This window comes from Oppia nitens, unplaced genomic scaffold (assembly GCF_028296485.1).
Source record: "Oppia nitens isolate AA-2021 unplaced genomic scaffold, nextdenovo-longstitch-racon4-pilon3 scaffold4_pilon_pilon_pilon, whole genome shotgun sequence".
Classification (NCBI taxonomy): domain Eukaryota; kingdom Metazoa; phylum Arthropoda; class Arachnida; order Sarcoptiformes; family Oppiidae; genus Oppia; species Oppia nitens.
Window position 1 is genome coordinate 558,596 of NW_026533232.1, and position 17,114 is coordinate 575,709.

Below are 17,114 nucleotides of genomic sequence, written 5' to 3' on the forward strand. Positions count from 1 at the left end.
ATATATATTAACACAACAAAATTAACTATTAGAAATATTTAAATATATTAATTATTTTTATAATCGATATTATACTTTTATTATTATTATTTTAATATTAATAATATATCTATTTTTTTAATTAGTATTCAAATATCATTAAAACAAAAAACTATTAAAGTAAATATATATATTAAATAATTATTATAATATTACAATAAAATATCTATTAAAAAACACACCTATTTTATTTACCAAAATTAGATCAATATCATAATATCAATATTATAATACTTGTACATATATTACAGTAAATCATTTAGATAAAATATCTATTTTTTAATAATAATTTAAAAAATCAATACATATCTATTAATATATTAATGAAGTTTATGATGCACTGATTCATATAATTAATTTTATATTATTGTCTAAATTTAAATATATGTCACACACAAAAAACAATTACAGTATTATTAGACGGGAAATATTTATAGATTATTTCAATTTAATAATAACTAGCAGTAAACAAAATAATTGTATTATTATACAAATCTATATTACATATTAGTATTATTATTATTATTACCTAACATTTTAATAAAATATACATTAAGAGTATACTATAGCATAAATAAATATATTTAAAAATATATGCATAAATTTTTTTATTAAGAAACTCATAAATTATAAACATTTATGGATAGAAATTTTGTAAATCAATTAAAAAATCAACATGATCAATTAACAGGTCTATCATATTTAATCTACTATCAAACATTAATGGGCAATGCATCATTTAAATTAGCATCTAGCACAAAATTCAATAATAATAATAAATCAATTACCAAACGTATTGTACTCTATGTATGGAGTCTAGTATTGTTGTCGACAATTGGCTACCTGTGCCGACTACTGGTAGCTGTCATACTTGTGCCACATATCAGTGTACAACAAATTGATTCAACCAGTAAAACACATTTGGTTTATTTGCTGTTTATTTGCGGTGAAATACTCTATGGATTTCAAGGACTATTTACATGGTTTTTGGTTTTTAGGAGATCGCAGAATATTCTTAGATTTATAGCCGAAAATAGCCGATATTTACCGATAAAATCGGTAACTGAACGCAAAATCGGTGCAATGATTGTTACCGTAAACATTGTCGCCGTATTGACGATTGAATTATCATATTATTTGTTGAATTATTTGAAAAAACATCAATTATTACCGATTCTATGGTCAGCCATAAAAATTGTTGTCAATTTGTTGGCCTATAATTGCCAATTGGCTATCGTATCGGTCATGGCCTATATGGCCTGTCGGGTGTCGCAAATGTTTGACAATATACTGCTGCTGCTGGCTGTCAACGGTGCTGGCGATGATATTGGCCATCGATCATATATCGCTGCCGACAACAACGCCAAACAATTTCAACACATATATCAGGCGATTATAAAAACGCGACAAATTGTACGCCAGTTTGACGACTATATCAGTGACTATATTCTGGTAACGCTGACCGTCAACAGTGTTATATCGGTGTCCAATATCTGTATACTAGTACTAGAGTTTAGACGTACCTACGATTTTGCTTTGCGATCACTGTTTGAGTCCATGTGCTCGATAGTGGCCGTGTGTTTGGTCAGCGATTTGGTGCCGCGTAGCTATGGACGACTTGTCGACCGACTGGACGAACGGGAAACAATCGATACTAATCAACAGTTGCTGACCAACGGTGTTATCAATAATAATAATACTAATATTAATAGTGATATACCGGTTGGACAGGTATTGTTGTACCAGTCGATGGCCAGTCGTTTAGATAGTATGCGAAATGAGCTGTACTTTACGGTCTATGGTTTGTATAAAATTGATACCAAAACAATGATATCATTGTTGGCACTAATACTAAGCTATTCAGTAATATTGATACAAACAAATTGATGGTTATTATTGAAATATATATATATATATATATATATAATTAAAGATAAAATTAATGATTAATTTTTTAGTTTTAGTTTTAATTCAATAATATAACAGTTTATTACTATTTTACAGTAATTTTTTTAGTTAAATGATAATTTTATTTTTGTAAATAAAGTACACACTTTCATATAGTATTATTATTATTATTAGACTTCAGTTAATTATTATACAGTAGAGTACATAATATTTTATTAATTTAATTTTTTTAATCAATCAAAACATTTTGTAAACATTTTATTAGTTTTAAGTTAATTTATTATTGACAGTGATGAACTAATTTTTTTAATTTTTATTTTAACTATTATTTTTTTTAGTAAAATTAACAACTAAATTTATATATAAAGTTTATAAGCTATTTAACTATATTTATGTATGTCATAATTATTTCATATTTATTTTTTTAAAAAAATAATTGTATTTTATTAAGTGTATATACTGTAAATATATATTTTTTAGTATATAACTAAAAATTATTTATTTTTTTTAGATCACTGTCTAAAATTTTGTTATATTATAAACAATATGATAAGCAATATATAGTTTACAAATAGCAACAAGTTTTTAGTTGTATAGAAACTAAAATTTATTTTCTATTTTTACTAATCAAAATTACGATTATAAATACTAATATCATAGTATATACTATTTAGTTGATAACATTCAATAAAAACAACAACAAAAAATCAAAATCTAATTAAAAATTAAATAAACTTAATATAATAATTATAATATCAGTATCTCTAATACTTATGTAATATTTTAAGTAGATTTTATTTTTACTTTTTTTATTATGATATTTAATAGTTTATTTTTGACATCAAATTTTGCAATAAAAATTTAACATATTAATTAGTTTTTGTAAATAACTAAATATATATTTTTATAATTGTTATTTTTGTTAAGTATTTTTCATTTAAATTGTCTCAAAAAATAAAGTATTATTTTTTTATAAATTAAATTTGTTGTTGTGGTTGATGTTGTTGTCAATTTAAAATAAAAAAAACATTTACAAAAATAAAACAATAAATTTTTAATTTATATTTTATTCAAATTATAAGTGGAAATTTGTGATATCATTTATATTTTATTTCATCAAAAAAAATTTCATCAAAATTACATTAAAACATGAAAAACAAAACAAAACTATTGCTAAATATTTATATAATATTTAGCATTGTTTTCATGAAAAATAGTATGTTTACTAAATTAATTTGTTTATATTAAAGTTTAATTTTATTATTTTTATTTCCAATAATTTTTTATTATAAATTAATAATATTTTGTATTTAAATCCTATTTATATTATAATATTAATTTTATTTATACAAATATATATATATATAAATTTTACATTAAACTATAAATCATATGTTTAATATAAAATTTATTTCATTAAAATATTAATTATTAAGTATATAAAATAAATAAATAATTTTTTTATTTTAATTAAAATTTTTTTTAATTTTTTGTTTGGTTTTTTTCAGTCAAACCGTTTGTGACAATCATCAGCAACGACTACGACGACTCGGATACCTTTGACATGGACTCTATCGGTGCCGAAGACGAGGAACCGGAGACCGTAGGTACAGCTGAAAGTGAACATCATCTAAACGATGTCCAATGTAACGGTACTTTTACGGATAATGAGGGCGAAATCAAGTCACCCGGCTATCCGGGTACCTATCCTAACGAAATAACCTGCGAATGGACAGTTACCGTTTCAGGTAACCGATCGATATTGTTGACCATACGTGATGTCCAGTTGCGGGCATTTGATAAACTCTATGTACACGACGGCCGTAATATTAGATCCAAACCGTTGGTCTCCTACCGGCGCTATCATAGCAACAAAAGTGTTGTGTCGTCCGGTAATCAAATCTATATACGGTTTGTGGCCGACAAACACTATTATACGAAACGCGGTACGGCTTTCCTATTGAATTATAAAGCAGTCAAATACGGTATGATTTTTTTGTTGTTAATTTGTTTTTTGTGTGTAAATTATATAAAATATATTATTATTATTATTAATAATGTGAATTTGTAATAAATATTTATTTTTTAAAAAATTTAATTAACTATAATTATGAGTACTATATTTTAAAAAAAAATATTATAGCTATTAAAGCAAACAAAATTTTTATATAAATTAATTATTTACAATATTTATAAACATTTATTTTTTTTTAGTTATTTATGATTTACAGTAATTTTAAATAATTGACAAACTTAGTAGTTTATAAAATTATAATAAAAGTAGAAGTTATTGTAAATAATAGTTTTATTGATTATATCATAATTGAATTTCAAAAAAAATTTACATAATATAATAGGATTATAACAAAAAATTTAATAAAATTTTTAATCTACAATAAACTGTATTAACTTTAATAATTTTTTAAAAGTTTTGTCTAGTCAATCTAAAATATTAGAAATTGTTATAGCTATTAAAACAAACAAAATTTATATTAATGAATAATTTACAGTTTATTAATTTATCTATAATTTTTTTTAGTTAGTTATTGTTTATGTGCATAGATGTGAAAAATGATACATAATTTTAAATTAATTAATACTATAATTTTAATAATATTTGAAAAGATTAATAACAATAGTTTTTAATTAATTTAACTCTTTATTTAATATAATTTAATAACATATAAAAATTTTTTATATATTATTGTACAGTATTATTTTAATTAATAAATAACTTTGTTAAAATTATTAAAAATTATATACTGTATATTGTATATCAATATATAATTAATACAATAATTATAATATAATTAAATATTTATATGAACTAATAATTTTTAAAAATTATAATTATTTTTATATTCTATATTCCAATTAAATTAATATATTTATTTTGGATAACAATTAATTAACTATAATTATTATTAACAACAACAACAACAATAAAATTTGTTATATATTTTTTTAACCTAACATTTAGGATGCGATCTAACATTGAACGACACTCAGGGCGTTATCCATAGTCCCGGCTATCCGGACGGCTATTACGACAATATGGTGTGCGAGTGGACGGTCAGTGTTGGTACCAATCAGAACATTGTCGTCATGTTTGACGACTTCCAAACGGAACAGGACTCGGATTTTTTGCACGTACTTTACACGTACAAAAAGTTTAGCGGCAACGGTATGCCTGCAAACTTTATATCCAATACAAATCGATTGAGATTGAAGTTTACTACCGATTCGGCCATCACTGGCCGCGGCTTTAAGATATCCTATAAGGTCAAGGAATGGGGTATGTGTTTAGTTGTGTACACACTATGATATTCCCCTCCCTGTCCTCTAAAAAACTCATTTGCTATACTTTTTTAATGAAAGGTACGGACACCAAGTTTCTGATAGCAGCTCATAATGCAATACTCAAAGCCCAGTTGGCCGGCATCGAGACCGTAGCCTACAATGGCGACAAAGTGACGGCTCAGCTGATGGATCATAATATCATGAATGGTCAGCTGATCTGGTATGACGAGTCCAGACAGCGTATGATTTGGAAAACGGCGGCCAACGTTACGACTGTCGAGTTTGCCATCCATGGCCGACCAAACAGTCTGGCACTGGACTGGATCCACGACCTGGTCTACTGGTTGGACATACAATCTAAGAGTATACGGGTGTTGAGTCTCGATGATGTAGACATCATGTATACGGTATGTCAGCTAACGGATGAAAACCCACGGGATTTGCACATCAATGCCATGACATCGGTGTTGGTCTGGAGTGATGTCGGTTGGGATCCGAAACTAATGAACACCAATCTGGACGGCAGTAATCTAACTGTACTCTACCGTAACCGGCGTCAGGCCTATCATTTGACCATCGATTACAACAAACAGCGTTACTATTTCATTGATATCGGCGACCACTCGCTCTACTCGATTGACTTCACCGGCAATAACGAGATATTCTTCATGAAATCGCCAGAGTTTTTCGATTCGTTGACCTCAATGGCCGTATTGAACGGTGACCTGTATTTGGCCAACGAGTTGATGTTGTATAGGATGCCCGATATTGAACTCAGAATACATAGTATTCAGATAATGTATAAGAGTCACCGGTATAATGTTAGTGTAGGTCAGTTGCACAGTGCGGTCGACATCAATCGGCAACAAATTAATGGTTTCAAAATACTCGACCCGATTATGCAGCCAATAGTACCGAATAGTTGTGCCGACAGTCATCAACAGCACGACTGTCCCAACATATGTTTGCCAATCGATAAACTAAGATATCGATGTCCGGCACCGGACAGTGTCTACAGTTATAGTGAACTACTAGTGGACAGTAGTAGTGGCGGTGGCCATGGACTCAGTGTCGATACGTTGTCCATAGTTAACACTATTGCTATTGTTATGTTAATTGTTTCAAACATTTTTATGGCTTATATTATTTATAAGTAATTTCAATTAACTAAACAATATTTATAATTTTTTAAAAAAATATTAATCATTTTTTTATATATATTTCTATTGTAGTCTTAAATGGCAACTAATGAGAAAACAATTGTTGAATCAAAGTGACGACAATATAATGATGACCGGTATAGACAACAGTGATATTGGTATTACCAATATAAGCACCGGTAGTGCCAATGGCATCGATATAATGAAGTCCAATGAAAACCTGTTGGCCAGTGAATTGAGATCCGATAATTATATTTAAATAATAAAAAAAATATAAATAAAAATATTAAAGTAATTTTTTTAATACTTTAATAATAATACAGATTGATTGTAATTAACTTTTGTAATAAACAATAATAAAAATTAATTTTTATTTTTTAATTTTTATTTTATTATAACAATAAGATTATCTTGTAATATCTAGTAATTATTGACATACATAGATGCATCAAAAATCATTATTTCTTAAATAGCAATTCACATGTTTGTTAAATTATTTTAATTTAAATATTTCGATTGACAGACACACTAAACGTAACTTATATTAAAGTGATTTTAGTATAATTTCTGCCAAATCATCGCCGAACCGATCAAATGATTACCTATTGTTCATCACAAGTGAAACCATTGTTGTTGAGATTGCTATAAACAAACGATAAATCAATAGACAATCAATTAAACCGGTTGTCATATCAAACAAAGTTATGGAATCAATTAAGTGATACTTTTATTTAGTGGTCAATCTCTTCGCAATCAATAATTGGTTTTGTATTTTGTGTCACAAATTCAACTGAAATTCAAAAACTGTATGTAATTTGTTGTCCAATAATAATGTATTGAATATATAGTTCAATATATTTAGTGTGCAATACATTCAAACTTTTGTTGCAAATGTTTGTAATAAATATTTAATAATTATAAACACATTATTTGTGTTTTTATTGAATTTTTTATTATTTATTATAAATTACTTATTTATGTCATTGTATTTCATCAGCAAATATGACAGTAATTAAAATTTTTAGAAAAATAAAAACTTTGAATTATATTTTTTTAATCCCTATTTAATCTATAATACAAATAAAAAATAATTATTTTAAAACTACAATATACTGGTATTAACTTTAATAATTAAAAAAAATTATATAAGTAATTTTAATTAACTAAACAATATTTACAATTAAGTAAAAATATTAATATCATTTTTTTAATATATATTTCTATTGTAGTCTTAAATGGCAACTAATGAGAAAACAATTGTTGAATCAAAGTGACGACAATATAATGATGACCGGTATAGACAACAGTGATATTGGTATTACTAATATAAGCACCGGTAGTGCCAATGGCATCGATATAATGAAGTCCAATGAAAACCTGTTGGCCAGTGAATTGAGATCCGATAATTATATTTAAATAATCAAATAAATAAAATAAAATAAAACAAGGTGTAAATAAAAATATTATTTTTTAATGATTTAATAATAATAATAATAGAAATTAGCATTTTTTGTGTGTCAATACAGTTTGATTGTAATTAACTTTTGTTATAAACAAACATAAAAATTAATTATAATTTTTTTTATTATACTAATTATCGTAGTTTTCTTGTAGGAGCCGTTAATTTTAATTGATTTGTTTGAAACAAATAGATTTTATCTGAATTGTAATCAATATAAACAAATTCTTTCGAAGAAATTTTAATTTTCTTCAATTTCAGGCATCCGTTGATCACTTGTCGTACATCCCGTTCACTGATTGATAACAATTCATTGATTGTAACGATAGATAATGTGGTCAATGATTTCAATCTCGATATGACTAACATAGATATACTGTCCAATAGACCGAATGGATCATTAATGTCAAGCAATTGAAGTTTCGGTAGATTTCGGTGCAAATCATTGAAAAATTGGTAATCAATATGTGATAAACAAATATTCAAATGAGTTAATTGTGACCAACAGTTAATCGGTTGTAGTGTTGTATATAATTTGCTGCCAATTATTATCAGATTATTAATATTGTTAATACAATTCAAATTAAGATACAATCGTTTCAATTGTTTCATTAGTTTAACAGCACTGTATGTCTCCATATAATTGGTTAATGAATCCACTTTTAGAGTTAATTTAAACAACTTTAGCCGCAAACAACTCATAGCAATTGTCACTAAAGAGTCGGCTATTGAAAAATTCAATACCGTTCCAAAATATATGTCCAATCGTTGCAATCCTTGTAATCGCCCGATAAGTGACAGCACAGACATAACAGTATCCGCGGAATAAATCGATGTAAAGTATATAAGAACTTCATTCAGATCAGTGTTTCCATCAATAAAAGTCTTGAATAATGGTATCTCAATATTGTCTACTAAAAACATTGAAATGCGATTCAAACCTTTGACAACCAATTGGCCGCCAATAAACAAGTCGTCAGTTTTTCGAGCGAATAGTTGGCGCAGATTAACCATCGATGACAGGTATGGTTTGATTTTGTTTAATAATTCTTCTGTAAAAATATAAAATTTTCTAATCATTTCGGGAAATATTTCGCATACAAACTGTATTTCATTGACAGTCATATAATTAAAATTGCACTCAATTTGCCGCAATTGTGGCCAATACTTAGTCCAAACCCGATGAATGGTTTGCAAAATAATTATCTGCTCTTTTCTAGCATCGAATAAAATCCTAATTGTTTGAACATTTGGACACTTCTTCATCAATGATAACCACTTATTGTTGTCGAAGTATTTTTTGTCCGAAAGACTTATAGGAATGCTATACATATTCTGTGTCTTAATGTTATTACTGTTAATAACAGTTTGCCGTTGAATACCAAACGACTTTTGTTATCAATCGTCCTAAATTTTTGTTATCAAATAATAGATGAAAATTTAATCGTTTCAATTGTTTCATGTGTTTGACAGAACAGTATGTCACCTCATAAGCGGCCAATGAGTCCACCCATACATGTAATTTAAGATACTTTATTAGCCGACAACTGTTGGCAATTGTCATCAATTGGTTAGCTATCGACAGGTTTATTGTCTGAACAAACATTAAATCCAATTGTTTCAGTCGTTGTAATCGCTGTCCAATCAATGACAGCACTGAGACAACAGTTTCTTCAGTATCTTTCAGATGAAATGTTAGCAAAAGTGTCTGAAGATCACTGTTGCCTGCAATGAATGTCTCGAATTTGGTCAACTGATTGTCCAGTCTATAGCAACTAAATCGGCGCAAACCGTTGACCAGCAATTGGTCGCCACCACCACTGAACGTATGCTCTATGAGACCAACTGATAGATCCCGTAGATTAGTCATCGATGACAAGTATGTCTTCAGTGAATTGTAATCATTTTTGCAGGCAATCGATATATTGGTAATCATTTTCGTAAACTTTTGACACCAAAACCCGATATCTTCAACAGTCATACTGACAGTCAAGTAGTCTAATCGCCGCAATTGTGGCCATAGTTGGCGCCACCGATCATCAATGGCTCGCAATATATCTGTACGAAAATCTCTTGGACCCGCAATCTCAACGTTACAGACATTTGGACACTTCTTCATCAGCGATAACCACTTATTGTTGTCGAAATACTTTTCGCCCGAAACACTTGAAACACTATAGATATTCAATGTCCTAATGTTATTGATGTCTGTTTGCTGTTGAATACCCGACGACTGGAACTGTTTGGATACACACTCTAAACGCAACTGATCTTCAAGTGATAGATATCTTAGGATAAGTTCAGCCAAATCATCGCCGAACCGATCAAATGATGTCTTAAGTGTTGTCATTGTTGTTATCACTATATTTTTTAGATGAAATGATAAGACAATCAATCAATTTAATAGACCGGTTGTGATATTAGAAAGTATTTACCATTTGTTGACTAATTTGATTGACTTCTTGTGGTAAATCACTTAACAGTTATTTAACAACTGTTTTGTATAAAAAAATAAATAAAACAATAATTGTTTACACATTTTGTATTGCATAATGTGTTTATTATATTGTTTCCATAGAAACTATACAAACATTTATTTATTTAATTAATTAATTATGTAATAAATTATGTGATGATAATTTAATAAAAACCAGTTTCACCTATTTTGACAGCGAGTTTGTTGAACTTTAACTTTTAAACTAAGAAAACAACAACAACTTGAACATAGTATATATACAGTATTAGAGACTGAAAACTGACCTGATTTTTCAGGTCAGGTCAGGTAAAAGTTAGGGCTCAGGTCAGGTACGGGTCCGAACACCAAAATTTTTTGGTCAGGTCAGGTCCGAAATTTTTTTATTCATTATTTAAACGACAATTATTACAAAATATGACAATCAAACACAAAATTTATTAAATTATTATTTATAAAATAGTTGTATAAATTAAAGATAAAATATTACAAAAGATGATGGTTTTGATCTAATAAATAATAACATATTAACTTTATTAGAATCTAAGTTAGATCTACAATCAGTTATCGTTAATCCCGAGTAATTAAAGTTAATTTAGAGAAATTTGTTGCGGGTATAGAATAAATAAAATTGTTTTTTGATAAAATTATTTTCGGACCTACATAGTCAGGTCAGGTCAGGTCAGGTAAATTTGTACCCTATGTTAGGTCAGGTCCGAGTCCGAGATTTTAGGTATCAAATCAGGTACGGGTCCGAAACTTTTCGCTCTCTAATATATATAAATCACTGTCAAAATAGGTGAAACTGTTTTTTTTTGGCTAAAACTGTTTTTTTATTTAATGGTATTATTTTGTTTTTTTTATTGTTACGATTAGTATTAAAGAAATAAATATTTTTTTAAATGATTTTTTATTTCTCTAACTAAAAGCAATTCATATTCATTACTAACTAAAAAAAATTACGAAAATAATTTAAATATTTAATCAAAAATAAGCTATTGTTTATTAATAATATTATATCTACCATAATATTTTTAATTATCATATAACATTTAAAGTTCTATATATTTTTTACTATTAAGTAAATATTTTCTATAGTTAGTTTTGCTATATTAGTTAACTCAATAACAATATTTTTAGTGAATATTTTTTTCTGTGTAATAGGTTTACAAAAAATAAATGTTTTAAAAAATGCAAAAACTCATTGTTTTTAAAAAAAAATAAAATAATTCATAAATACAAATATATACCATTGAATTGGATTAATTGTATTGAAGCGGACCTTAACATCTAGACATGTCTTAAAATGTAAAAAATGTAGTAAACATTATGCAATAAACTATTATATTATTATTTATTAATTATTATTAATAATACAAGTATTTAAATATAATACTGTTGTGTAACAAATTATGTGATTATTTACCCAAAATATATAATGTTTTTTTTTAAAATCTAAAAATGGTTAATTAATGTCATATTTTTAATTAATAAAAACTAAAATATATAATATTAAAAAAATATATTGTATATTTTGATTTAAAGTTATATATTTATAGCAAAAATTTGTACTAAAGTTTGTAGTTTAAAATAATATTGATAATAGATATCATATCAAATATAAATTATATATATATATATATATATATGTATATGTATATGTATATAGAATAATATTTAATAAAAAAGTATAATTGTAATTAATAAATAATATTATAAAATGTAATAACTATTTTATAATAAAGAGAATAAAAAAATAAGTTTTTTGTATCTATTATTTAATAATAGACGAGTATTTTTTTTAAAAAAATAATATCATTTTCAAAATTGTATATTAATTTACAGGTATATACTCTTAGGTATATTCTAGTAATGATTGAGATCGCAATAAATTAATCTTTTTTTCATTATAATAGAAATGAAAATTAAATTTCGATATAATTTCAATTTGTTTTAATTTAAGGCACCGATTGATCACACGTTGGATATCAGTTTCGGTGATCCAAACATCAGTATTTGTATTAATTGTTAATCTGATTAATGATTTCAATCTCGATATGTAAAGCATAGAAATCGTATCGCATATAAAATCCGGACAATTAATATCAAGCGATTGAAGTTTCGGTAGATTTTGGTGTAAATTATTGAAAAATTCATAATCAATATGCGATACACGAAGTATCAATCGTGTCAATTGTGGCCAACAATTGACTGGTTTGAGTGATTCATACAGTTTTCGATCAATTACTTGATTATCATTATTATTATCATCGTATTTAAGATTAAGATTCAATCGTTTCAATTGTTTCATTTGTTTGCAAGCATTGTATGTCTGTTCGTAAGCGGCCAACGAGTCCACTGAAATGTTTGACCAGAAATACTTTAGCCGATGGCAACTGTTGGCAATTTTGATCAATCGTTTGGCTATCGATTCATCTATTGATCGCTTAAATACTAATCCCAATTGTTGCAGCCGTAGTAATCGCCTAGCGATCAACAACAGTACTGTCCTAATTGTATTGTCACTATCAGTGTAATAAAACTTGAGTACAAGTATCTTAAGATTACGGCTACCGTCGATGAATGTCTTGTATCGACGCAAATATTTTACTGGCAATTGATTGTCAACAAAAAACTTATTGTTGTTGTTGTTGTCTGTCCGTCCAATCGATAGGTTTTCGAGTTTAGTCATCGCCGGTAGGTATGGCTTAACTGAATAATAATCTTCTTCATAGTTAATCGATATTTTTGTAATCATTTCGGTAAACATTTGACACCAAAAAGTTGTATCGTTGGCCGTCATATTGTTTGGTATGCAATTGATTTGCCGCAGATGTGGCCAAAATTGTCGGCGCCATCGATGAATAGTTAGCAATAAATCTGACCGATAAGATCGGGCATCGGGTATCTCAACCATAGAAATATTTGGACACTTCTTCATCAGTATCAACCATTTGGTAATGTCGAAGAAGTATTTATAACCGGAAATATTTTTCTTTTTCAAATTCATTTTCGATATGTCTTCGGCTGTCATACGAGTCCTGAGTTGAATACCCGACGACTGGAACTGTTTGGATACACACTCTAGACGTAACTGATCTCTAAGTGATAGATATGTTAGCAGAAGTGCTGCCAAATCGTCGCCGAACCGATCAAATGATGAGGACTTAAGTGATGATACCATTGTTGTTGTGATTATTGTGATTGCTATAAACAATTTTTTTTATAAATAATAAGACAATCAATCAATCCATAGATCAGTTGTAGTGTTGAAACAATTTTTAATTATTAATTAATTGTAAATATAATAACCATTTAACTGATTGATTGACTTTTTTGTGATGAAAATCACTACAACTAACTGTTTATAATAACAACAAACTGTAACTAAAAAAATAAAAACATTTTTAATTGTTTACACGTTTTCTTATTATACTGTGTTTACTGTTTCCATGGAAATCATTATTTTTATTACTGTTAAAAACTAGTTTTTTTTAATTTATTTAAATGTCAAATAAATAAATACTGTATATGTATTTAAGATATTTATATAAAAATTAATTATTATTTTTTTAAATTAAATCATTTATTTAGTCAATTATATAATAATAGACCGATTGTTGAATCAAATATTGAAATTAGTATTTTTAAATTATTATTATTTTTGTGTCAAATATCAGGTATTTTTATTATTATTATAATATTCATAACTTTTTAGAGTTGTTTTCACAATATTTAATTTAAAATAAAAATTAGTGTAAGTTTTGCTTAAGTTTTTTTTGTTGGTTGAAAACACTTATAAGTTATAAGTTATAACTATCTCAACAACTAAAAACTAGAATAATGTAAACGATAGGCCAGCACATATCAGCACATATTTGCACTGGTTTTATGGGGATACCAATGCTGTATCCAGTGATATGGGAGGAGGGGTTGGTAGGGGGTTGAGTGATAGACATGTGTTATAGTTTGTGAAAACTTTTATTACTTAATTAGCACATCAATGGATTTTTAACTTTTTTTTTTTTTTAAAAGTTATAACAATCTAAACTAATTGCTAATTAAGTAATAAAAGTTCACAAAAACATGTCCACCACATGTCAACCCCTGCCGACCCCTCTCGTATCGCTTTTGCAGCACTGGTATCCCATAAACTAGTGAATTGTGTATTTAAATAAAAATGTTATCACTTTTAAGAGTTATTATTATTATTTATTTATTTTTAAGATTAAATATTTTATGATAATATTATATTCAGTTTGTATATTAGATTACTTAATACTAATAAAAATTATTTTATAAATAATTATACAATTGTTGAGATTATTAGTAGCTTAAGTATTAAAAAAAAATAAATGAGCATTTTTAATATATACTATGATATATATATATATATATAATATTTATTTGTATAAGTAATCTGATATTTAATTTTTTTAAATTAAATACACGATTTTCATTTTTTTAGCATAAATAAAGTTATATTAAAATAAGTTTATATTAAAATAAGTTTATATTGACTATAGAAATATAATATAAAAAAATATAAATATATAAATTAAATATTACTATAAAAAAATACATGAAATATAATAGACTAGTATTTTTTCGTAAAATATCATTTTTGCAATAATTATTATATATTTTATGGTAATATATTACTGTTATTATACAGTAGTAATGATTTTTTTCTTGTTTTATATTTTCGCAATATATTGATTCGCCTATCATTATAATAGTAACTAAAAGTCATTTTCGATACGATTTCAATTAGTTTTAATTTTAGGCACTGACTGACCAACAAATGTATATCCGATCTTTTGATTAATACATCAGTATTGTTATTAATTGATAAACTGGTTAATGATTTAAGTGCTGATAAATATCTTATACATATGCGATCGCATTTAAATTCGGGACTATTAACGGTCAGATATTGTAGTTTCGGTAGATTTTGGTCTAAATCCACGAAAAAATCGCAATCAATATACGATAGTCTGAGTATCAAATGAGTTAATTCTGGCCAACAGTTAACCGGTTTGAGTGTTGTATAGATTTTCCGGTCAATTACTTGTTGTTGATTTGAATTATATGTATTATATTTAAGATTAAGATTCAATCGTTTCAATTGTTTCATATGTTTGATGGCACTGTATGTCTTCAGATAGTCATCCAATGAGTCAACTGTTATACTTAACAAAAAATACTTAAGTCGGCGACAACTGTTGGCTATTGTTATCAATGACTGAACTATGGAGTACTTTACTTCATTAAATAATACATCCAATCGTTGCAATCCTTGTAATCGCCCGATAGTTGACAGTACATCGTTAACAGTATCGGCAGTATTAGTGAATGAAAAATCAAGTCTAAGTGTCTGGAGATTACTGTTGCCAGCGATGAATGACTTGAATCGGCGGTTCATCTGATTGTTGTCACGAAAATAGCAACTGAATCGACGTAAACCGTTGAATATCAATCGGTCGCCGATAAACGTATGGTCTATTCGATTAACAGTTAGATCCCGCAGATTAGTCATCGACGACAGGTATGGCTTGATTGATGTCAATTCAGTTTTACCGTAAATCACAAACTTTGTAAACATAGTCGGAAATGTTTGACAACAAAACTCGATGTCTTTAACAGTCAAATCGGTAGTCAACAAATCAATTCGCCGAAGTCGTGGCCAAAGTGTACGCCACAACCGGTGAATGGACTGCAATATATTGCTTCTGTAATGTCCTTTGCAGGCCATCTCAACGACACAAACATTTGGACACCTCATCATCAATGATAACCATTTATTGCTGTTGAAGTAGAATCTGTTGTAAATCAAAAGATTCATCATTTTTAGCTTTGAAATGTCATCGGATGTGATGCGAGTCCGGCTTCGGATACCACACGACTGGATCTGTTTTGATACACACTCCAAACACAACTGATCTTCAAGTGATAGATATGTTAGTATAAGTGCCGCCAAATCATCGCCGAACCGATCAAATGATCGCTTCTTATTGTTGTTCATCACTTAATTATAAGACATGAATAAAGATAATGAATTAATAGACCGGTTGTGGTTAACAATCAATTGTTTTTGTAATAAAAGTAATAAAATCATTTAGTTATTGACTTCTTGTGGTTAAATCACTTACAGATATATATTGTTTATTAACAACAGATAAACAAAACATATAATAATAATAACTATTGTTTACATTGTTTTTGTTTAGTGTTTACTGTTTCCATGGAAACCATATAAACAAACATTACGTTAATATAAATTGTCAAACAGAATAGAAAGTGCAGTAAAGTTAAAGAGAGAGAGAGAGAGAGAGAGAGAGAGASAGAGAGAGAGAGAGAGAGAGAGAGAGAGAGAGAGAGAGAGAGAGAGAGAGAGAGAGAGAGAGAGAGAGAGAGAGAGAGAGAGAGAGAGAGAGAGAGAGAGAGAGAGAGAGAGAGAGAGAGAGAGAGAGAGAGAGAGAGAGAGAGAGAGAGAGAGAGAGAGAGAGAGAGAGAGAGAGAGAGAGAGAGAGAGAGAGAGAGAGAGAGAGAGAGAGAGAGAGAGAGAGAGAGAGAGAGAGAGAGAGAGAGAGAGAGAGAGAGAGAGAGAGAGAGAGAGAGAGAGAGAGAGAGAGAGAGAGAGAGAGAGAGAGAGAGAGAGAGAGAGAGAGAGAGAGAGAGAGAGAGAGAGAGAGAGAGAGAGAGAGAGAGAGAGAGAGAGAGAGAGAGAGAGAGAGAGAGAGAGAGAGAGAGAGAGAGAGAGAGAGAGAGAGAG

The 17,114-nt window shown here is 27.8% G+C and overlaps 2 protein-coding genes across 2 annotated transcripts; one reads left to right on the forward strand and one right to left on the reverse strand.

Annotated features, from left to right (window-relative positions):
- The first annotated feature begins 3,140 nt into the window (after positions 1 to 3,140).
- Positions 3,141 to 6,666, forward strand: LOC128959728 (low-density lipoprotein receptor-related protein 1-like). Its single transcript, XM_054305732.1, has 5 exons — positions 3,141 to 3,163; positions 3,456 to 3,932; positions 4,928 to 5,242; positions 5,326 to 6,400; positions 6,480 to 6,666. The coding sequence occupies exons 1-5, from the start codon at positions 3,154 to 3,156 to the stop codon at positions 6,664 to 6,666; spliced, it is 2,064 nt and encodes a 687-aa protein (XP_054161707.1). The 5' UTR covers positions 3,141 to 3,153.
- A 2,557-nt stretch (positions 6,667 to 9,223) lies between these two features.
- Positions 9,224 to 10,354, reverse strand: LOC128959729 (uncharacterized). Its single transcript, XM_054305733.1, has 2 exons — positions 10,302 to 10,354; positions 9,224 to 10,227 (listed from the first exon to the last, which is right to left on the reverse strand). Exon 2 carries the CDS (start codon positions 10,214 to 10,216, stop codon positions 9,224 to 9,226), a length of 993 nt encoding a protein of 330 aa, XP_054161708.1. The 5' UTR covers positions 10,217 to 10,227; positions 10,302 to 10,354.
- Positions 10,355 to 17,114: the final 6,760 nt, after the last annotated feature.